This window comes from Amphiprion ocellaris, chromosome 21 (assembly GCF_022539595.1).
Source record: "Amphiprion ocellaris isolate individual 3 ecotype Okinawa chromosome 21, ASM2253959v1, whole genome shotgun sequence".
Taxonomy (NCBI): Eukaryota; Metazoa; Chordata; class Actinopteri; family Pomacentridae; genus Amphiprion; species Amphiprion ocellaris.
The window spans coordinates 15,696,774-15,722,024 of record NC_072786.1 but is presented as its reverse complement, the minus strand read 5'-3'; the positions used below and the strand labels follow the sequence as shown (position 1 = coordinate 15,722,024).

The 25,251-nt window shown below is 40.8% G+C and overlaps 1 protein-coding gene across 3 annotated transcripts in view; it reads right to left on the bottom strand.

Annotated features, from left to right (window-relative positions):
• Positions 1-25,251, bottom strand: part of plxna4 (plexin A4) — a 250,805-nt gene that overhangs the window by 183,265 nt on the left and 42,289 nt on the right. For all 3 annotated transcript variants that reach the window (XM_023274628.3, XM_023274629.3, XM_023274627.3), the window contains exon 3: positions 21,876-22,058. In XM_023274628.3, the coding sequence (XP_023130396.1) occupies positions 21,876-22,058 (183 nt within the window). The remainder of the gene's footprint in view (positions 1-21,875; positions 22,059-25,251) is intronic.

Here is a 25,251-nt window from a genome sequence, read left to right as displayed (position 1 = left end):
AAGCCCCAAAAATATCACTTCCAGCACATGGCACATGCATTTAAAGAACTGTGTGAATGCGTCTGTGTGTGTGCATGTGCTCTAGCTTCCATAGCTGTGGGGAGTGAGTAGTTCAGCATAAATAATTGAAGACAGGGGAGAAGCCTGCCATCCAGAAGCAAAATACCAACTGCGAGGCTCATTTTATTTTTTAAAGAGGGGGAGTAAAAGGTGGGGTGAGAAGATGAATGAGGGAGAGGGAAAAAAATAAAAGATACCAAAGACCGAAAAGACAAAGCACAGACTAGTAAAGCCCAAGCAGCCCATTAAAACATGCACAACAGCTGCACTTGACTGTTCAGTGATTCTGCCATGCTCATTGGACAAATGATGTTACAAACGACCGCTGGGTCACAGGTCAGGGGTCAAGGTTTGGAGGGTTAGGGTGAGGGCTGAGGTCAGGATCACTCTGAAAAGCTCAACAATAGACTGATACTATATGACCTTGGCTGCATAAACACATGCTCATCATAATTGATCTTAACACAAAAGGGAAGCCAGAGCCAATGAATAAAGATAATGTTGTTATAAAAGACAGAGTCACTGGTCCTTTCCCTTTTATGTTTCTAGTCACGGTCCACTGCCAGCGCTGAGTAAATTGCTGAATACACTGATGATGAATTGACTCAAATCCACAAACAACTTCATGCTATTGCGTTTTAGGAATAAAGTGCTTCAATGAAAAGGCAAACAAAAGGCTCTGAAATTAAATTACACAAGAAAAGAGAAAGATGGTGGCAAAAAAAGCCATTAGGGAAAGGGTGAAGGGCAACAGAGTTGGCAAGCCAGATTTTTTGAAATGACAATCCTTATTCACTCCCGCTGAGAGATCACAGTTGTCCTGCTATTTTATCTCCATGATCACACTGTTGTATTTCTGAAGAGGCATCAACCAGCCATGCACAGTACAATATGGGCAGATTTCTCTCTCTCTACCTTGGCTTTGGTGGTGGTGGTCAGCTTCAAACTCATTACTCCGTTTGATAGATAAGAGGCTTGCAGCTGGAAAGCCACAGCGCCAGTGGGTTTTGCGGGTTATAAAAGCGATGTAATCGGGTTTTGGCAAAAGAAATCTAAGGAGTTTAGGGAGGGAAAGACTCACTAATTGGTGGATTTGAATTGGATTGAGAACCATTTAGAACTAGATCTAATGTGGCAAATGGCTGTAATCAGAGGAGGGGAAAAGGATGACAGTACAAGGCAAAGAACGGAGACCACCATCAGTGCCACATATAGCATTGAGAAAATATATAAAACTGCTGTTTTGCTAGTCTCTTTCTCCTCCTCGGCCTGCCCTTGACTCATTTTCCCCTCAAAATTTCTGTCACCGAATGCAAATTCCGTCATACATTTGTCTTTTTGTCTCTTTCCTTCATTCTTTGCCCTGCCATCATGCTCTCATCTTATTTTTCTATGCTCATCCATCTGATTTCTTCTTCCAGCCCCCTTTTTCCTCACAGTAATCCTCTCCTCCAGTTCCTCCTTCTTCTATAGCTGTCAGATCTTTCTATCCACTCTAGGCAAATTACACTTTTTAGATTACACCCCAATTAAAGGCCTCATTGGTACTCCGCTTGCATGCTACAGCTCGTTTATGGAAACAGAAAAATGAACTGTCTGTGTCTGCATATGTGTGTCTGCGTGCACAGTAAAACAAGCTTTTTAAAATACTAGTGGCTGAGAAAAGCATATGTGCATGTTTGCCTATGTCTAATCACAGACGGCAGCCCCCTGCTAAATCCCTATTAATGATCCTATTTACACTTGTTGCCAGATTGATCAAAGTTTAGCAGTTGTGTGATCCGCTGCTTTTCATCTCAGCTGGTTTGGGGAGGGTGGTTTGCCTGTGTCGGGTGTGTTAGTCTGTGTGTGTATAGAGGGAGGTTGTTAGTTGGCACAGTATGGGGTAGTTGGCACAAACAAGGGCAAGACGCCATGATATAAAGGCCAGGAGCTGGGCGGCGTTTATGTAGTGTCTGTGTAGAGTATGTGTGCACTGCTGGCTGAGATCTGACGGTTAAAGAAACACAGCCATAATAGTCAAAGTGAGCAGGTGCTGCAGAACAAAACCATATATCACAGGGTTGCAAAGTGGATGAAGCAACTGGTTTTACAAGTATTTTTCCAACCGTAACGCTCAGTTTGAAGGTTTCAAGATCCTTGATGTTTTTTCAAATAAAAACAGTGAACTGTCTGGGATATTTACACTGTAGGTTTATGATATGATGTTAGTTTTATTATTTCATGTTAACTTTTGAGGAGTAACATTTTTCCTGTCAGAATGGCAAAAGCCTCTAATTACTGCAATATGCATGTGCATAAGCCGGCATTCCTATGAAGAAAAACGCAGATAGAGAAAAGAAACAGCTGACTTAAATTAATCAATGTATTATCAGGTTTCTAAAAGGCCTAATGTTTAGTTTATGTATCTAAATGCTACTAGGGACTCATCTTTGACTCTTCTCATGTTTTAATGTACAAAGACATTTTTCTTTACACTCAAAAATAACTTGCATTTTCATCTTTTGTAAGAAGGAATCATCGGTTGGTTTTTGTTCCCAGCCATGCTCCAAGTTCAAGTCACTTAACATTACTTATGTGAAAAATACGATATTTAAGAGAGTCCGGTCAAAAAATTACACTGAATTGCACAGAATAACAGTTTAAGCTCTCCGTCCATGTGCATGTTTTCCATTTTCTCTGTTTTTCATTCTTGATAACAGCAGGACATCACCACAATCAGGAAGGAGGTTGAGCCATGCAGATAGACTTTGACTAGAGATCAAAACATGACACCTTGTTGGTTTGAATGAGGTAAAGCTCAGGGTTTTTTTTTTACTACACATACTTGTTCTATCAACATTCACTAAATGTGTTTTCTACATCCCTACTTGTCTCCTCTTGCACCATCCCCTCAGGTCTTTCCTTTGTTAATTGTTCCAAACAGAGGTAAACTCTGAAGTCACTGTTCCATGAAATAATATTTCAGTCATTTGTCTGTCTCCAGACCTTTGCCCTTAAGCAGCCCAGACACAGAAGAGGTTTGCTGAGAAAAGAGCTGGGTAGCAGAGAGGAATACAAACAAAAGAGAAATGGCAGGGGAGAGCGAGAGAGAACGCAAAGACGATTTTTGTTAGAGAAAAAAAGGGGTGAAGATGAAAGAATGGAGGATGATAGAAGAGCAAGAAAGATGGCTGGGGTGTTTTATAGACACTCTCCTCTCAGCCTCCAGGATCATTTATCAACTGGACAGAAGCCCTAACAACATACACATACACGGATATGCACACAAACTCATCTTCACTCACACAAGATCCCCTCAGCTGTCTTTATGAGTGTTCATTTTCGGTAAAAGCACTTCCCTTACCATGTGTGATTCACCACATCCACAAGCAAGCATAAGCTTGTTTAAACACACCCATAAACATGCCGATGTCATATGCAATAAGACAGTTTCACAAGACAATGTAAGATTTATGAATAACCACATTTACTGCAACTAGCTTTTACTTGTGTCCTGAGAAAATCCTTAGCCAATGTCTTTTTATAGAAACTAATGTTTAATTGTTTTAATTTATCAAAGGATAACTGATTTGTAGGTTGAAGGTTTTATGGAACACTTTCAAGAGATACTTTTGCTAAAATATGTCAAGAAAATGATAATGTCAGTAAACTGAACACTGTAGAAACTATGCAAATGTTACTGAAAATGTACAGTAGTAAGATTTTATGGAAGTCATTTAGCTGATTTAGAGTTGCAGGGTGACCCTAATCACATGGAAACAAGCACAACCATCACAGCTCTCATTACCATCAACAAATGCCTATTTAATCCTCCAAGTCATGCAATTAATCTAATTTATAATATGAAAATGTGGAGGCCATCAGGAAATTCTTACACAGTCTGAGTCTTTTACCCCAGAGAGGGAAGAGAAGAGGTTTTCTAAGGAAATTAACCCATCACTCCATCAGTGCCTATTCACAGTCCTATTGGCATGCAAATGTGCCACTGACTGGTATCAATCATCCTCCTCCAACAGTGACTTCACACTGGTAGAGTTGACATTGAGTGCACCCACCTCGATAATATTATGGTGATGCCTGTGTTTATGGCATCTGTTCGATTAGATTGAGAAATAATACTTTTAATGGATGTGTTGGGAAGGTCAAAGTCTCACCTATGAAAGGACTGAGAGCAAAGGAAACAATCGATTGACAATTGACTAGTGAAGGAATAGAGAAGTGTGTGCATTTGTTTGTATGTGTGGACAGAACAAGCTGAGAAATACAGTAAACGTCTCTTGTATTAACAGCCAAGCTTTCAGTTAGCACTTGGCCTACCCCTTGACCCTTACAGGCTTTCATAGCTGCACATAACAGCAAACAAAACCTCTATCACACTTGAGAGAAAGACTATCCTCTGCACATTCCTTGTATGTTTTGTTGTTTTGTGTATGCTGTGTGCATCATCTGACTTGCAGCTGTGGTTTATCTCCACTACAGCAGAATCTTCACATTTGCAATGTGAATATGCAGAATATGACACAGAATAGTATATGAAACAGAAGGCCAAATTGTCCATGTTAACTTCTCCATTGAGCCCCAACCGAATCCCATAATACTAGATAAACAGTTGCCTAGCAACAGAGCCTAGCAACAGCAGCAGTCTAGATATGCTATCACTGTACATGAAACTCGAGGGGAGACATGGCTCCACTTTCAGAAAGCAGCCGTTTATTAACAGAGGGCCCGGGGAAAACATCAAACTCTACTGAAATGGATCCGCCGTATCAACTGTTATGTAGACAGAGATTCTTTTCCTACTGTATGCTACCACAATGAATCACCTCTGATGAGTTAGTGTTCAGAGCTGGCTCACATTTCTGTTGACACATAAACATACACACTCACACAGCTACAACAGAATATATCCAATTGAGATTGAAAAAAAAAGAGATTGTAATTTGAGAGTATGAGGCAGGCCTGGGCCAGTTTCATAACTTGAGGTAAATATTTTTGTAAGCTACAACAAGTTGGGAGACAAACAGAGGAGAAAGTTTTATATGTATATATTCTCTATGTGTATATATTCTATCTACTTAACCACGGGCCTGTTTGCTAACAACAAGAAAGCTGTTTACAGTAATACATCCTTTTATCTCTTTAAAAGGCCACACAGTGAAGCACACAACTTTAGTAGCAATTAGTAGCAATTAATTGATTATTCCATTTGTCATAGTTTTGGACATACAATATTTCCTGAATTGAACTGCATTACTGCAGGCTGCATAGATGGTCTTGAGAACAAGTACATCTCCTCTGTTAACTCAGAATACAGTTTGGCACACTCCAGCCTGAAGACAAAATGCCTTTTTCTCTCAACTGATGAGTAATTTCACTCCTCATCCATAAATCAATTATGCATAATCCCCTGATACAGAGAGTTAGTGGCCATTTAACATGAGGAAGTTAAGTGTTTGAGTGTGCCGAGTGAGTGCGTGAACACATCCATGTGTTTATGTAGGAGCAATGTGAGCAATTACTTGCTTAAATGTCAAAAGTTATAGTGATGTATGCATGCTTTATTTTTGACTGAGGGAAAAGTGCTGCAGTGGAAAACAAGCTTGGAGGCTCCACAGAAAGCAGCACAGAAACCATATATACAGGGCTATATAACAGTAAGTAACGGTTTCAACCATTTTTTGCCGACCCTCTCCTAAAGTAGCTAAATCACCATATTAATATTAAGAAATCTTTTTAAGGTTTACAGCCATTTGACTAAATCATTCTCAGCATCTATAATAAATACAGAGTGGTGACAGATGTATAATTAGGAGCATTTGAATATCACACCTTTTCTGAGATTTTTACAGATAAAGGTTCTGGCATATTGAGAGAAAAGTAATAACTATTGACCAATTATGAGCAAAACCTATAGTGTGTTTATGTTTCTCTTGACAGGGGAGAAGTGAAGGAGAATATTAGCATCTATGATCAATGAGAGGAGGGAAATAAAGGATAAGATGAAGGAGGAAGAATACAGAATTTATCATTTAATACATTCATGAGTAAAAACGAAAAATTGTTTTTGTTGCGAGTCAGAGCTCTGGGGGGTTCTAGCAGTTTTACTGGCATTCTTCTGGGACAAATGAAGCCTAAATAAGGGGTTTCTTCTAAGAGATGAGAATGCACCCTTCATTCCTCCTCCTCATTTGCTCGTTTTGTTCGTTTTGCATATCATCCAACATGCACTTCCCCCATCCACCATCCCTCCACCCACAAAAACTACACTGTTCCCAAATTGGCATCAAAAGCTCATTATTCAACTACCGATAGACACGTTGGCACAGTGTGCAAATCAGAACCGAGTTGCTTATCCAGCAGCTGCTAACTGGCCTGATGATCTCCAGTAAGAGTGAAGTGTGGAATTAGAAATCTTCACAAGTAGTGGGGTTCACACAGGGAGGGACAAAGCACAGTGCAATATCAGTTTACTAGGAGAGCATTTGACAACTGTGGGACAGACAAACGGAGCAGCCAATCATGTGGGAAAAGCGATGACAGGGAAAAATAAGGGAGGGAGGAAGGAAGTTCCTTCTCCGTACAATGGCATCCATCGCTACCTCGCTGATGTCCTGTTTCTGCATCCGTCTGGATAGAAGTGAGCAGGATTGATGTTTCTATTTCGGAACGTGTCTCCCTTGGCGTGTCTTCGTCGGCCAAGTCTGTAGCCCACGCTGTGTGAAACAGGGTGCCTGCCAACATGTTCTAACACACACAGTTACATCTGTAGTGTGCTAAGCCGGCAGGGAATTAGAGCCTAAACTGTAGGGCATTGTAGCACAACACAAGGTACTTGTGAGAATAAATAGAGCTAAACCAGCATCCACCTTTAAAAGCACATTTAAAATGTGCTGATGATGTAATATGATGCAAGAATGATGCATGTTGTGTTTTGTTTTTATTGCATTTTAAATAAATATTTCATTGCTGCATTCGTAGATTTAAGTGAAATTCAATTTTCAAAAATCTAATGTGAAATGGCATTCCTAAAAAGTAGGCAGATTGGGTTTATAGCTGGGCTTGAACTCTATTGGTCACACCAGTTCCAATGAAGAATGCACACACCATTTGGGTTTTTACTTTTCTGAGACTGAAAGCAGTTTTTACGTGGCTGCAAGCTTATTGGACTGACTTGGCGCTGCTAGTTAAACTGCTACTGCGGATGAGGGCCAAGCAATGATAGTGGCAGCAGAAGGAGAGGAGGACAGTGGTTTGGTTGGTTTGCCAGTTGTAGGAGCGGGCAGCTGAGACTAAACGGCAATAATGGCCTAACGAGAAGAGATCTGGAGAGCCAAACCAGATGGAACGGCCACAGCCACGTGCCTGCCTGGCTTTCTCGTGGCTTTGTTAGCCAAACACAGGCACAGATTTACTCAAAAATAAAGACAAAATGATGGGTGGGAAATTGAAATGGGACTAAATGATGATATCCGTTAGTCCCAGTTTTGTCTTTTCGCCCTCTATTTTTGTTTATGTTTTTGTTATTCAGTGCATATTTTCTCCATCTTGACTCATTGTTCTCCCTTAGTGTGCCTTTCTCCTGTTTTCATCCCTTCCTTCCATCCTTTCCCTCTACCCGAAATCCTTCTCTAATTGATATTCAGCACATTTGGTGACTAAGGTTTTTCTCCTTCCTCTCTGTACTAAGGGCTTAACTTTAATGAAAGGGGAGCGCTTGATTACATATGGGGAGCAAAAACTAGGCCTCCATCTCCAGGGAGGTGTGTAGTAGATGAAATGCTGCATTGAGTTTTAGTCAACAATGAAAACAGAGAGAGAAAAAGGGAATTGGGGTTGGGGGGTGTGCACATCAGAGTGTCCTTGGAAGTCAAATTTCCCAGGGTGCTCAAGTGTCAGGAATCAAGGACATGAAGAAAGGGAAAAAAATATCCATGGTGCTGTCTTTTTAGAGGATTGCAGGTACTTCCAACACAAGGACACACTGAAACACACATTCCGCATACACATTCAGCATACACTGTTACAAATTTGTGGCATTGCAGTAGTGCTGCGATGGCTAACCCAAATCTTTGACTATTACAGCTGTGAGCAGCAAGTAAAGTGACATCGTGCTGGTGGATGGCATGCTGGCAGACAATATTTCTACAGATAGAACAGGACCACATAGTATTCCAAATGCTTTTTACCTTTATGCTGTCAGAATAGCATTGCCTTTCCCATGGATCATTTCTAATTTGTTAAGAGATACGAGATATAATGCCTATCTAAACTCATGTGATATTTCTGTATGTGTGTACGCATACATGCGAAGGGTGGGGCATTTTGAGCAGTGGGTACTATACAGCAGCCCACTTGTGTCAAAACTGCGAAATTAATAGCTGTATAATACTCAGGAGACATAAAAAGATACATGTAGAAGGTGCTTGGGACTGCAGCCATCGTCAGTGACTCCAATGCCTGCCTGAAATGTGTTTACAGCAAACTACCAAAATTAAAATGATACATCATCAATGGTAAGCCTTTCTACATCAGCTTACCTAGAAACAACTAATCTGTCAGATTCATTATATAAACTGTTATGCTAAAAATTACACACATTTGGAATCACTGACTGTTCTGGACTAAATGACATCTGATAATGCAGCCAAAACACTGCAGTGGCTTCAGAACAAGCCTCTGCTGTCTTTGAGTAGTTCCACTAAAGCCCAGACTTAATCCAAATAGTTATCAACATATGTGGAGAAACCTGAAGATGGCAGTTCACAGACACTTCCAATCGAATCTGACAGAGCTTGAGAGGATCTGCCAAAAAGAATGGGATAACCTGCCCAAATCCAGCTGTGCAAAGCTCACAGAGACTTAGCAAAGAAGACTCAAAGCTCTAATTGCTGCCAAAGAGACTTCTGCAAAGCAGTTACTAAAATTAAATTCCTGTTTTTAATTTCAAATGCATTTTGTAAGAAAATTTCTAAATACACGTCTTTACTTTGTCGTTATGGGTTACTGAATGTAGACTGGGCAAAATGGAAAGTTAATCTATTTCTAATTAAATCTACAAGGTATTAAGTGTGCAAAAAGTGACAAAAACTGACCCCAAATGCCAAAACACAATTGATATTTTAAAAGCTACATTTTATAATCAATTTTGCCTTATTTCTTAAAAACAAGGAGTGTCTCTAACTGCAGATTGCCAATTACCATTCAATGTGTGCAGCAGGGGGAAAAACGCCCATAAGCCTTTGGGAGTACTGGTGTAGCTGAGATAAAAATCCACTTATTAAGGTCTGTGTTGGGGATGGGAAAAGAAAAGGAGGCGAGAGGAAAAAGAGAAGACTGAGGATAGGTGTGCAAGATTACAGATGTTAATTTGTCTCTTTTTTATGTGCTTCTGCCATCTTTTTCACATCGCTCTCCGCATTCCTCTCAGACTCTATCCCTCCTTTCATCTTATTTATTTACTCTCAGTCTTTCTTACCTTCCATCTCTCCTGCCATTGTGGGCATGAAACAGTTTTAGTACCTGAGGCACACTTCAACATCTTGATGTCAGACAGACAGACCCAGGGACCTTTTTAAAGATGTTTACACTGTCATCTGCTTAATGCGCAAGTCACAGTAATCTAAATCGCAACTCACTAACACCACCGCAGCTACATAAGAGGGTGTATGTATATGTGAGAGACAAATTACAGGAAAGGCTGGGCAATATACGAAAGAGCAAATAAACCACAACAAACAAACAAGTGCTGTTTGAGGATGCTGATGTTTGCAAAAGATTTAATACGTGTTGGCTAACAGAAGCTTCCAGACACATAACGCATAACACAAATACATGAGAAAGAAATGTCTCATTCATACAAGGCTCTCACTCACACACAACCTCAGTCTACCTGCAGTCTCAACAGGTTTCAATACACCCACATACATGCAAACAAACAACCCCCTTGACAGTACACTCTTACATCTGCAGTCTCCTTTGCAGTTAAGCTAAGCTATGAAGTGCAGCCTAGCCTAGCCTAGCCTTGCCTGGCTGGCTGGCTGGCTGGCTGGCTGGCTGGCTGCTAGCATTTACTGCAGGGAGGAGAAAGAATGACCCAGTTGTGAGGCAAACTATCCTCTGCAGAGAGAGAGAGAGAGAGAGAGAGAGAAGAAAAAGAGAAAGGTGTGTGGGGGCACTGGTTACCCCAAGAGACCCACGGTGTGCAATGATTGGCTACAGGCAAGCAGGGAAGGAAGTAGTGAGAGAGGGTGGAGAGGCAGAGGGTTCACCTGCAGTAGTGTGTCCTCTATAGTTGCACAGCCATAAATCACAGAGACTTGGAAAGGGAGGGATGTCAGAAAACAAAGGATGGAGATTTAGAAGCAAGACAGAGGTAAAGAACAAGAGGGATGTTTAGCTTCTAGGAATATAAAGAATGAGCGTTACTGTACAAATGGGAGAAAAAATGGATCTCTTTCAAACTGTCATCTATCCTTGATTTTGAGGCAATTCATTATATACAAAATGATGTAAGTCTGTGTAAAGTAGGATTACAAAAAAGACATATTTGACAAGGAAAATATTTCTCTGCTTCTCATCAACCAGGCCTGAAATGAAAAGAACATTATTCTTGTCTGATCTCCCTGATAACAAGGAACTTTAGTTATGGCTGATTTTGGTAGGAAAGCATAGGAAAATAATAAAAGGTGGAGCTCAATGCAGTTTTTTCCTCTATTGTTTTCATGGCTTAAATGCTCTTCCCGGGTACAAGAGTATAAATTTGTAGTATGGGAGGCACTGATGGGAAATTACACTCTGGCCCTGGCAGGATTACTGCCAGCCATCCATCCACGGAGCTATACAGGAACACACTGTGTGATTAGTTGCTAGACATTGTATTGATTTTCTACTGCTGGAGCACAAATTAACTATCGCCATGCAATAATTTGGCACTGGGGCAAATACTAATGCATGAAACTAAATTGAAATCACAATTAACACACTTTAATTTTATTCAGGTGAAGCTACTATAAAAACTCTTTCCATGCTATTTATAAAAACATAAACCACCTTTAGGAATCATTAATTACGTGGGGAAAAGCCCATGCCTACACAATCTGCCAAGTCATTAATACCAAGGCAAGTGCTCCTTCCAGTGCATGAAAAAAAGCTGCTGCATCTTCCTTCCTTCAAAAACAGCAACACAGGACGATTTTTAACTATTCAGCTACTGTTGATATGACTACATGTCCGTATATGTGTAGGTGTGTTTCTATGTGTATCAAAGACAGCAATGCTTGGGATGTTGCTCTGTGGTTACCTATTCTATGATGCAAGGAAGGAGAGAATGCTTGGGCATAGTTACATACTCATTTACTAGCTTGACACAGACTCGATATAGTTTAAGAATGGTAACAGACATGCTAATTAACTGGCCGAGTAGATATAAGCTTTCAGAGGTGGGGAAGAAAACCTTCATATGTTGCATGAGTAGGAACATCTGAAAATCTTCAGGAGGCAGTTCTTATGTCATCTGGATGGCTGTGCTGTAAAAATTCCTGTGTCAGGCCTCAGCTATGTAAGAGTGAATACATATAATGGATATACTGCAGGACTGAAAGCTTTTGATTATGCTTGTGATGTTTGTAAATTTTATGTAGATGTAGATGCTTACATGCTTTAGTTGCCATTTCACAACTTAGTTTTGAGTATTTGTCTTCTTCACGGTGCTTGTGCATGTGTTCATGCATGTGTTATTGTGGTGTGAGAGTTTTTCACAGCACATGTGGTCTTAATTTGGATAATCAGGGTAGTTTCAGTTCAGTAATAAGACCAAAATGCTCCCTATTAATCCATACAATAGCAGAACATATTCAGCTGCCATTATAAAAGGATCCATACATGGGCACAAGAAGTTCAAAGTAAACATACAAATAATAATGAGCACCGTGTCATCTTTAAAGATCAGTAGAATAAATTTGAGTTTACAAATGACTCTGGATCTCAAAAAATGCTAAAACATAACATTTTCCTCTCTATAGACTTGGATGTGTTGACATTGCAAGTGATTACAAATTCAGTTTCTTTCATGTGAACGTGCTTGCAGGTAAACTGGTTAATCTGGGGTTAACAGAGTCAATTAATAGCCATCTCTGTGACATTTTTCTTCCCCCCAAGCACCAGCATTAGTGATGCCTAGTAACCCAAAGGCAGTCTGACTAAGTCTAAATTGCTTCATGATGCAAGCCTCATGCCTGCCTGGCAAAGCCATCCGAAGTGAGCAGCTTGTAAACACACACAAGCTGCCAGCTTTTCTCACTGGACAGTCACACAACAACATGTTAATTAGAATAGAGGGAGGGGGAAAGGGAGGATGCAGGGACAGAATAATAGACAAATAAAAGCACAGGGAAGAAAAACAAAGAGAGAGAGAAAATGCTTTTCCTATGGGGTTGTTGAGATTGTTTATTGTAATTCACCTGCCACTGGATCACATCTTCCTTCTGCCTGCAATATCCAAAGGGTTGGTATAGTGGAGACTGAGACAGCACTGCCCACTATCTGAGATATTTAATTAAATGAGCCACAAACTCAGCATTCCCCAGCTTTATAAAGCCAACTCATTGTTTTATTTTACTCACTGTGGTCTGGTAATGTTCAGCAGATATTAGAATCATTGTCAATGGAAATAGACCAAAATTACTTCATAAGTTAATTGATCACATCATCAAAGAAATCAGTATTACAAGCTAAGCAAAAGTTTTCATGTAATGTCTTAAAGTATACAAACATAAATGTGCCACTACACAAAAAATATTTAAATTGACAAAATAAAGCTCTTCCTAAAGGTTTAGGAGTTCTGACATTTTCTGCTCAAGTCCAAGATGAACCATCCACTGAAAAAGATTGAAAAATGTGAAAATTACACTTTGATCAAAACACATTCCTTGGCAGCCCTTGGATTTGTTTATGTCCCCAGACCTTGACTCATCTTCCTCAGTAGCTAACCTCATCTTAACCCTGAGCAAGCAACACATGAGAGTCAGCTAAAGTTCAAACTGCCAGGAAACAGTAAGATCAGAGTGAAGTTTGCCATTTTCACTCTGCAACTTCTCTGCTGGCTCAAGCCTTTCAAATCCACGTACACACTGTGGAGAATAGCCACTCAAATCACTCACAGCTCAATATGCTGCCACGTACTGGTACTCTTCTCAGTAGGTGCAGACTCATGAGAGTGAAATGAACATCAAACTCCATGTCATCACTCTCACCCTCTCGCTTTACCCTTTCTCGAGATTCTCTCCATCTCTGTAGCTTTCATCCTTTATTCTTGCTTGCCGATTTTGCCCTCTACACTCTTTTAGTCTCTCGCTGCTGAGCTCTCCTTTCTGTGGCTGTTCACCCACTCTCTTCCCACTTTCCATTTCAGAGATCTGTGTAAACAGAAAAACTCATTTCTACAAGCCTTGTGTCAAATATTAATTTAATTTACGAGGAAAGGCTTTGAAAATATCCCAGCAGTGTAACATCAGGTTGACATTCCAAGGTAGTTTAATGGCTAAGAGCTGTTATAGCTAATCATGAAGTTAAGAGAATTACAAACAACAGTCTACGGCACCAAATGGACCATTCATAGCTGGAGGCTCACCTTTGTGACAAGCACTGCAGCAGTACAGCTTAAGGCCATCGAGTGGTTCTGACTTACTCTGCTTGTGTGTGTGCAAACATGGTGGTGTCAACCTGCAGTGAAGCAGCTGGTTACCCAGGATGGTTTTGTGTCGTGTGTGTCTGTGTGTGCGTTCAACCCTGCTCAGCCAATGACAGCTCATCAATTATAAAGAAACCTTGGAAAGGAAGGATAAGGCCAAGCTACAGCAATGGCAGCTATAAATACACACCTGAATGACACACGTAACGTGAACAGCTATTTTTGCATACAATCACACACACACACGCGTATACACACACACGGGAAGGTTGACAACCCAGCACGCTGAGCGCACAAGCAATGTCATCTGCTATATCAGGGCACTTTGTGTATCTGTTGAGTCAGGTCACTGCTGACTGGCTGCTCTTTGCTAACCTGAGCACCGTGAGATGCTCTGTCTAAATCAGAGGCAAAATTGCTTTCATCATGTCTTTCATCAACTAAACACCCGGTTTACCTGTGAGGACCACAGGTAAATTCCCTAATGGCCTAAAAGACATGTGCTATCAATTCCCAGTGGCACCTTGCTTTCTACTTCTGCCTCACTCTCATTTTTTCTTCTCCCTCGACTCACTTTTGCTCTTGGATTATTTAGCCTTCAGTTTAGCGTGGCACCCATCCATCTCTAGTCTCTCACCATCACCATGTGCTGCACATTCCTGCACATTTTCCAGCAATATATCCCTGTCCCCATCTTCAAAGTCTTTTTCTGTTTCACCATCATGCTTTCATCTAACATCTCTTCATCTTAGTTTCAGTGTCCATCATGCAAAATTGGAGAATTCTTGTGTGTAGGTCACCAACCTTTTCTGTCATTCAAGAGTAAAAGCAGATTTCATTTATACCAATCAATAGCAAACCAAAGAAACTGCTGATAGAACAAGACAAGCTGAATTTAACTGAAATTAACAAAAAGTAATACCTGAATCACATTTATGCAGCTTTAAGTGCACTCCACATTCTTTCCCTTCATATTTTGCAGAACCACTGCCCTACAGCATGCCCAATTTCCCTGCATTTCTATTCCCACCCTATCTTCCCTTCCATTCCTCATCTTCCCTCTCCTGTCTTCTCCTCTGTCCAATTCCATTTAACCCCATATCCATACTCAAGGAAAGGCTAAGACTTCCTCACTGAATACAACATGGATTCTGCCTTCTGCCCATTCAGACAGCCTGACTACTGAATGAGGTTTTATGTAGCGGCACACACGGCAATCACTACCTTCTGATCCTCTTCCCAGGCCCCTAATGGACTTCATTTCTCATTAGCCCCCATGATTTTCTGCACAAAACTGACCAATACAGACACAGAGATTGATAAACAAATATGAAACGCACACGAAACCAAGTCCTCAAATCTGGAGAAAGAATGGGAATTTGGAAGGAGTCCTAAGCAAACCTTGTGTACCCAGCACTTAGCAGAGGATGATGTACGGAGAAACAATTGGCTAGGAACAATGGTGCAATAAAAGAGCTAAGAAAGGAAACATAAGGTGAAGGAGGGTGGCAGAGGATGCCAGGAGGTTCCCACTGACTGATTCTCCTTGACATGCCTTCCTACTGCTACAACAAAAAGCAGAGAAAAGCTAGATAACAGACAGCAGTTAAATCAGCAAGGTGAACACTAGCACTCTAATACTGTGTGTTCAGTCAGCCTTATAGCTGGGAGGTGGACAGCACCTGTCATCAAATACCAGCCCACTGTCATCAGAACAAGTCATTGTAATGTTCACTCAGTTCATTGTATCACCAGCAATATATACAATGTGTGTGCAATACTGGGAGCTTCCCTGGGAATTAAATACTTCATGTATCACAATACACTCTTGGATATGTGTGTGCGTGTTTCCCTGCACTGATGCCTTCTATACATTTTATCCCGTGCGTGTGGAGCAGCCTGTGCTACCATGGCAACTCACGTCTGAGCTTTCTTTAGTGTGTGCTGCTGCACTCGCTGGTGTGGGAGCAGCAACAGACACATGCATACACAGTGCCAAGGCAACTAGCAAGACTGCTAAGGAATACTTAACAGTAGGGGGACACTGACATTCTGGGAATACTGGCTGAATACTGCAGAGGTTGAGACCAACATGAACGGACAACTGGGTGTGGTTGTAATTTTCCTGTACAGTGTATACACTTGTGTTGAAGAGACTTGTGTTTATAGCATAACAAGGGTGGAGAGGGGGTTCTGAATCAACCAATAAACCACTGTCCACACACATGCACACGATGCCTGCCCATCCTAAAGCATATTTCATCATTAGCTTTAAGCAGTTAATCCTCTGCTCCACTGACCACGGCTCAGCTCAGCCAATTTCAATAATCTACATCTGGGGCTAACCAACCCATCACACACACATGCACAGACAAGCACACACATGCAAAACAAGGACACAACCAACCCACAAAACATATGGGAATGGTCCAGAACAATAAATATCTTGGAGCTCTAGCACCCATACACACACATATCTGTACACAATCATTTGTGCTGACAGAGAGGCAGGTTAGAAAAAAAACTGTTAATTCGTTAGACAGGGGATGCAATAGACAGATAGTGAAGGGAAAAGGGTCACTATAGCTGGACAGAGGGGTAATGAGACAGTCAAGTCAGGGTAGGCTGTACAGAGCATGAAACAGATATTGACAGAGGTTGAGTCAAAAGTGAGACTTTGACCTTTCCCTTCCCAACAACAAACATTAACCATTCAGTGTTAGAATTGATCTGTTTCTCGTGCATGCCATCTCTCCTGACAACCCTAAATGACAAATCTCCATGGGTACACGACTCCTCTCCTTCAAGAGGCTCTAATTTTGTGAGCTACCATTCGTCCAGCTGCCTCTCCATCTCTCACCATCACCCATGTCAGTCTTCCCTTTCCTTTCATTTTCTTTCTCTGTGGTTGCCCCTTTTCCTTCCTTCTTCGCTGTCTGACTATATAGAATGAAAAGTAGTGGCAGTGGTTAAGAGGTGAACAAACTGCCACAACACCTTGCTCTGTGCCTTTGGCCAAATACTGACAAACGTTCAAAGGAAAAGATGTTTTCTCTATACCATCACTTTATGAACCGTTACCTTTGGCTGTGTTTTGTATAAATTGGCAATATTTAGGCCACAGAAACACATTTGTCCAGAGCTTACTCTGACTTCATTACCTTTGCATGTACTGCCTTGCTCATTTTTGAGAGACTGTCTAAGTCAAGTTCAAGGTTAGATGCTCATTGTATTGAGTGCCAATGCTCCCCCATTGGGATGGACAGAGGGGAGATGCATTAGCACCTCGGCAGGTGGCCCTCAATCTCATCCCTCCCCTCTCTTTTCTCTCCACTTCTTCCCTGAACGCCTCCCTCTTGTCCTCTAGTCCACCTCTCCAGCCATGGCCCCATGGCCAGCCTTTGTCCGGTACTATGTACATGGATTGTTGTGTGGGTCTAAGTGTTCATTGATGCATGCATGCCCTATCAACACATGCAATCGTGTGCAATGTGTGAACACCAATGTGTATCCCTCATGCTGATGACCAGATGACCATAAACAAAACTAAAGTCTACAGGGGGTTAAGGCTTTCCCCTTGACATGCTGCTGTGCACTGACCTGCACTAAATGGGTTTAAACCTTACCCAGCCACAGCCTTTTATCTCCATCACATCTCCATCTCCTCCTTAAGCCACAGACCAACGAACACACAAACTGACCGACAGACAGTCTGACAGAAGCCATATGGTCCATTCACTTCCAGTGGCAGGAGGTAGCCATCAAAGAGCTTTCACAGCAACTCCACTCAGCCATGGACAGATAGACAGAGGGAGGGAAAGAGATGAAGGGAAAAGGAAGAGGGAAATTATGAGGAGAGGGCAATCAGAGGTAGAAAGAGGGAGGAGATGCAAACAAAAAAGGTGGGAAGTATGTTGAACAGTAAAGAGGAAAAGCCGTATGATCAATTAAAAAGAACTAGAAGTGAGGTAGAAATAAAAGAATGAGGAAAAGGTATGGAGGTGTACAGATCATACAAGCCCTGACAGTTTTAAGCCTTGTACAAGACAGTAAAGGCCAAACATGGCTGTAGCTGTTGGCGTGTACAGACTTCCACTGATTTAACAGCACTGCTTGTTTTATGCTGACATGAGACTGTTGGAAAATTCAGCTTAGACTCTGTCAAATGGACTTTACACAATGCAGCCACTCAGCATTAAAGACATCTTAGGCAATGGTTGGCATCTGTGAATGGATTTTAATCTGCGTGTTGGGTCATTATTTATGAGGATGAACGTGAAATCAGTCGACCATGAATGCAAAATGAGAAATTTTGACTCAAAAAACAGTAAAAACATTAAATATGGGGGAAAATTGCTTTCTGATCCAGACTTGCTCTCCAGACTTTGGAACATCTGTTTCCCCCCACCACTAAAATTATCTTTCAGAATGGCTACAGAACCCACAACATCCTTCTGGCCACAATAATCTTCAGATTCATGCAGGAGAATCAATCCATCATAACAGCATCTAGTATCCTAGGGAACCTGTCCAGCCTCATTTTCTTCACAGGCTTACATTATATCAAGATATTCAACGTAAATGGGGCCTAATAACTTAACCTAATAACACATCTCCAGTTTAAGTTGAAGTTAAGGTAGAGGTTAGGGTTAAGTGCACATTGTGTGAGTTAAGGATCAGTTTAGGGCCTTGACAAGACATTACGGTAAAGAAAGTCATCAGTACGTCTGTGCTTTGATCCACAGGCCTAACCTTATATTAGCTAAATGTTACTCTAACCCCCATTACATTAAACTACTTCACAAGCAAAATGAATTTAATTCACTCAGCTTCCACTCCCAGCTCAACTTCATGATGTCATAAACGCGAGCCTGTAAACACTAACATTTAGCTCACCCAAACACCACTCCATTAAAGTACATCCACTCTTTTACCGTAATACTTGTATTTATTCAGGGTGATGTGTTGGTCACAAGATTATAAATAACAGTGGGGGGAAAAAATGGAGTGAAAGACAGTATGAGAGAGAAGATCTGAGAGCAACAACTAGGAGGGGGTTGAGGGATGGAACAAGTAAGATGGAGGAGTGTGTATAAATCAACATCCATTAGCCGAGGGGTTATAAAGTCACTGATGAAGGAGGTGGACTGAAGCTCAGACTTTTTATTGTCTTGTTGTTGCCTTTTATTGCCTGTGATGTCATCTAATGGCATACAGTTAATGACAGGGGAGGGGAAGTATGTACATGGGAGGGAGGATGGGGTTGTAATGGCACTGTGTGTGCTTATGCGCACGCCTGTGTTGACACAGAATATTGATCACCTTCGGTCAAAGCCTGTGAGCGTCTGTTGGGTTCTTTGCCTGAATATACCATATGTGCACAATCTGATCTTCATTCATGTTGAGTGTGAAGGAGAACAAAGCCAAAACCCTGCAGACAGGATTCTTTCGAGTGCCAACGCTGTAAAATGTCATACAGGAATTCAATGGAAACGGCAGATATTTTCTCAACTTAATATAAATATATGTTTTATTAAATTGAAGTTAATTCAACTTAAATTTTCTAGTTTTTATATACGGATCACTCAGAACATATAAATGAGCTGTTGAGGTCTTTTGATTTGAATTGATAAATTTACATAGTTTAGCCAAAACTAATTCTTCATAATTGAATTTTTTATACAACACGGGCATGTTTGCACACCTTCCAGCATTAAACTCTGCAGCAGCTGTTCCTTTTGTACAGTTTGAAGAGAACAGACAAGATAGAAACTTGCCGTCTTTAACACACATGAAACTTGGCCATGGTTTTTCATAATAATGAAAACAGCCACAATGAAGGTTAGTATTGATTTCGGTCACTATACCTCTCTACACATATTACAGTCACTGAGAGCAGTCTATTGTCTGTAATGATAACACTGATAGAAAGTGTTTCTGATAGCTGCAGCTGGAAGATCTTCATGTTAAATCAAAACAACACAACATATCCCATTACGTATGTTAAAATCGATGTGTATTAATCTATTGTCCTTTATTTAATCATGATAAAATTAGATGACACAAGAACACTTGATGCAGATCATTTCACTGTGATTTTTAAGATTAAAGGGCAAGTTGTATTTCACAGTGAATTAGCAACTATTATTAGAGTAATCAATTAGTTGACAATATTATATTAATTACTAACTATTTTTACAATCAATGCATTGATTGAGAAGATCTGAGAAGTTTCTTTTTTGATGAAAAAGATGTCAAAAAGTCTCTAATTCCAGGCTCTTGAATTTGGATATTTTCCTTTTTCTTTACTCATCTGACAGTAAAAGCCTGAAGATAACAAAGGAGACTAAATGTTTCCTGGGTTTGGTGAAGTAAAAACATTCACAAAACCTTGAAGAGTTTCTGATGTTTACGATACTCAGAGCCACTGCATTTACTTACTTATAACTTTCATCATTACAGATGAGCAGTAGGTAGTAGATATGACTACATGTTTCCCATTTTAAACATCTGCCTACCATGCTGCTTACCACATGGATAACTGCTGCCTCGACCACTGTGCTCCTGCATGGACTAAAACACCAACAACAACCAGCACGGGTAAGGTGCCAGTAATTCAAAATAAGAATGTAAAAACTGGCAATCCTCACTGCCTCTGCATCAGTAGAAAAAGATCATTTGTCAATGACTGTTTGTTCATCTTTGTTTTAGTTTCTCCCTCATTTTTCATCTCTCTACATTCAACTGTGGTCATACAAACTCTCTCTTCCCACCTTCTCAGGCCTCTTCATAACATTCATTTCTGGAATGTAGTCCATCTCTGTCCAATCTTCTCCCTCCAGCTAAACCTTACTCTGCTTCCCTCAGTCACTCCACCGCTTCTCTCCTCCTCTCTGTATAATACTGTGTTCCCCAGGCCTGTGAAGCTCACTGGCCTGGCCGCCCTCAGAATTAGTCTCAGTCATGGCCCTGCAATATATGTGTGTGTACAGGTGTGTATGTGCGAGAAAGCAGAGTAAAAGTACGGGAGCTACCAATTTCTATCACACCTAGCAGCAGTGCATCATCCCATTAGTTCTGAAAAGAGCTGCCACACACAGAAGGGCACAGGGGGCATGAGGGGGGTCTAAGAGAGAAGCCACAACACACCAAAACCCAGCTTATCCAGTGCTGTTCAACTCTGAGGGGACAAAATCTTGTTCAGCCAAGGGCTCTGCTGTCACACAGAGTGTGACATGTTTTTCAAGGGAGAGACAGTTATGGTCAAAGATGCTCACAAATGCTATGGGTAACACTCCCAGCTGCAAAAAGAATTTCCCATTTTGAAGGGACTTCCACACCATTAAAAGCCATTTCTGTTTCCTAAAATTTTACTTACTAAAATGAACTGACACATTATCAAATTGTTACACAAATGTGAAAAATATAAAATCATTAACAAAACATATAATTTATCTAGCTTTGTGTACTTCAACAGTATCCTATTGTTCAGTCACATCAATTGCTTAATAAATAATGCATTTCATCTTATTCTGATCGTTTAATTTGCCTCAAGAAAGAGATAAGAAACTTTGTCTAATCGATTCTGCAACATGCTGATCTGTGCTGTCTAGCAAGTTCTAGAACATGCTGATGTGTGCTACAATCTGCCCCCAGGGCTCTGGATTTTATACAAGTCCAAAGTGAAGGAAAAGTACAGCGGATACTCCTGATACTGGGTATATACGAGTGTATGTGTGATATATGGTGCAGAGGGTGTGGAGGATGTTGAGAGATACCAGATAGGCTTGGCTGTAGGAATAAAACCCCCTCAGGGGCTCTGCTGATCCCCTTTCCTCAAAACACACACACACATATGCCACACAGAATTTCTCTTCACAGCAAAGTACACACACTTCCTCCATTCAGTCTCCCTCGTTTTCATGCATGCACATACACCTCTTCCTACTGCAAATACAGCCGACTCAGCTGATTTGCCTGAAAGTCAATCTGCCTTTCTACTACTATCCGTCCTCCAATCCAGCAGTCCCCAATTCCCAGCCGCTACCTCCACATGCTAACAGAGAGAAACCAAATCTCTGCTTCCATCTACGCTACTTTTATTAACTGTATTTCTGCTCCTTACCTTCTTCACACGTCCACTTTTTGTGCCCACGAAGACCAGCGAGTGGTTCTTGTAGACGTAGGCGATGACAGAAGTCATTTTGTCGACGGCATCGGAAAAGAGAGGCTTGCCACGCACCATCTCAGACACGCCCAATGGTGCATTCATGTCAAGGCCACAAAAGTCATCGTCTATGGTCAAGAGCTGCAGTAGAGAAGAAAAAGAGGGATTAGTACACAAATATGTTTCTGAGTCCCTCATGAATAGTGGCCGTACAATGTTCTCAAATCTAAATTTGAGGAAAGTGGCACTGCTTGGTCAAACATTCAGGACATTTTGTGATAATTTTTTAAAAAATAAAGGTATGCCACAGATGTCTAACGGAGAAAAGTTGGAGGCGTCGTGCAGTATTGAGCTTACAACTGATACAAAAACATCAAATAGTGAGCACAGGCTCAATCAGAATATGTATCAATATATTTGATTTAACTGCCACTGTATTTTCATAAGGGAAAGGTAGATGGATGGGGAAGGTAGGCAAAGGAGAAACATTTTGTACTGTTTGTTATTGAAAATCTATGAGCATTTATGTGTTTGTGCATCTGCTGGTCCACATACAAAAAACAGCAAATAGATAAACAAGTAAGAAAGAGATGAAGATGGAAGAAGACTGCAGTCAGGCAGGAGTTCTGTAATAGTGCCAGAGGCTGCTCTGTCAGGCACAATTCCCCACCGTCCACCCAATGCAACAGCAACTGCAGAAATGCCACTGCAGCAAGATATTCCATGTGAAGTGATTCAAAAAGAACTGAGAGAAATAAAAAAAAGAAGTGCTGCACTACCACAGAGCTCTGAGGCAAAACACTGCAATGCATCTAAATATATATAAAAACTGAATTAAAGTGGGGAGAAATGCGGCTCTAGATGGCGGTTCATCTGTTATGCTTTTGGTGTGGACATGCTGCTGTGATTTTGCAATTACATACAGATAGGTGTGCTTCATATTTTGCCCTTGTCTACATTTTGTGTCTGCATGTATGTGTTTAATCTAGTCGGGGGGTATATTCTTACCAGTCACTGTGGGCAGAATGGCTTATGGGTTTTGATAAGAGAATAATGGTGTTGGGGACTGGTCATTATTCTGCGAGCAACACTTGGTTTAGTAGTGAGGCAGGCACTGCTTGATTAATAGCTTAGCAATGCGATAGGTTGCTTTGGGGAGAAATGACTTGGCAGGTGACTCTGAGTTTACACTCTTTAAAAAGCACAGAAGCTGTTGGACAGTAGATGAGATAGTGGGTGTGAGTTATGAAATACACACTTTACTGTACTGATTTGATGAAAACAGACTCCAAAAGGATTTATTTGAATGTTTGAATAAAGCACTTGGACAATGGATTATAAACATCATTAGTTCAATATAAACCACTGGGCATGTGCTGGTTGAAAACAAATGATTTACACAAAGTTAGCTATAAAATAAAGTGAAGGCCACTTTCCAGTCATTAATTAAACCTCTAGAAACTCATCTCTGTGTGGTTAAGTCACATAATTAGATTTTTTTACGATAAAAATAATCCCTCTATTAAGTCCCCGCCTCTTTCTGCATGCACCCCTCTCCACTCACTGCAGCTTGAGCACACCAACTCAACAATGACTGCTCAAACAGTACAAAACTTCTACATGCATCACAAAGTCTTGCTGGAAGCCATAAATGATTGACCCTGAAACTGATTCTGAGAAAGAACGAAGATACATAAAGTCCTGCTGATGAGATTGGCTCCTTAGATTTACCATGTATAACCATGGCTGTCAGAATCTGTGTCATCAGGGTTCTTTAGTTTCAGTGTACAAATCCTCAGCCATAGCACTGACAGGTTATTTTGCAAGTGATTGTAGCATATACACAGGGACATGTTAACAAGTTTTGGAGAGTTTAATATTCACCATTTGGAGTCTTTAAAGGACAAAATTAACATGTCAACTATAGCAAAAGAAGAGGGCCAAATGTGAATATGTGACCAAAAATGTAACCACTTGGCTTGTGGCTTGTTGAACTGTCAGTGGTGGGATGTTCTAGGGGTCAGAGTGCCTTTTGTTTATGTCTTATATTCCATTTTTCTTCCTGGAAGTGCACCCTTTGAGCTCTTGATAAATCTTGCAAGCACCAGGTGTCAAAACAACCCATCACTAAATCATCATCACAAGCCTTAGACCAAGTCATAGAGGACATAAGGGATCTGCTTTCATTAGCCAAATGGAACATGGCTGGTCTAGGCCATGAGCTTTGGGCTATGATATGAGATTATATGGAGTGGTAGGAATGATCAATAGCGATAACCTAAATTTGGGTCAAGATCATGTCATATGGTTAAAGAGGGTGAAGATGAAGATAAAAAGGACAATGAACAAAGACGGATGAGCACAAGAGATAAAATTGCTAACCAATGCAGACTGAGATGCCAAAGAGAGCAAATAAAGATGAATATCAGAGCACAACAAAAACATTTGTATGGACAAATTTTCCTCCAGTTTGCTACTCCAATTCCTTGTCTTTCCCCCCTTGACCTTTTCAGAGTGAACTGCTGCCAAGACTGCACTCTCTGTCCTCCAAGTCATGTGGTGTTAGACTAATGGCACTCCGATGAGAACCAGGGTCACTACTTAAGGGGTCACCCCCCCCAATGCCTTTCCTCCAGTAACCAGTAATGCCATTCAATGTATTCATTCTTACTTGTTGTTCACGTGTCAGAAAGAAATCACCTCCTTCATGTCACCATCAGTTATAAAGGACACTTATCTTACTTGGGTTCAAAGGCTAACAGGGTGTATCAAAAGCAAGATGGAATACTTTGTCGTATTTGTGGCTTTGATGATTGAAAGCTTCCTCGGAGGATAATATAGGTGAAGGCATTTCTCCAAAGTTTAATTACATTTCCAAAAAAGTCTTTCATCATTTAAAAAATCCCTTCATATCTGTCTGTCTGTGTAAGTAAAGGGTGATGCTTGTGCAAGAAGAGGGCGTTCTTATGTGCATCTTGCTGCCGGCACTTGCTATATTATTTCTACCGGTTGCCAATCACCACCATCTCTGCTCTCTGTTCCGAAATCTAATGAAATATACTTTACCTGTCAGCCCTTTCAGGAAGCAGACACATTTTCATTATGCCACCACCAAAACATGACATTTGTAGTTGAGATGCCAAAGACGTCTCGAGTCAGAAAGCCAAATATCAATGTAGCCCTTGACATTGTCTGACACTAAGACACTGCTGTCGCTGCTTCCATCATGTTTTATGCCCTTTTTCTTCCTTTCAAACCTCCTAATTAAAGCAGTTTCAGATGAGGAGCTTAATATTTTAATGCTTTTTTCAGTCAACCATTTTTATCTTAACTT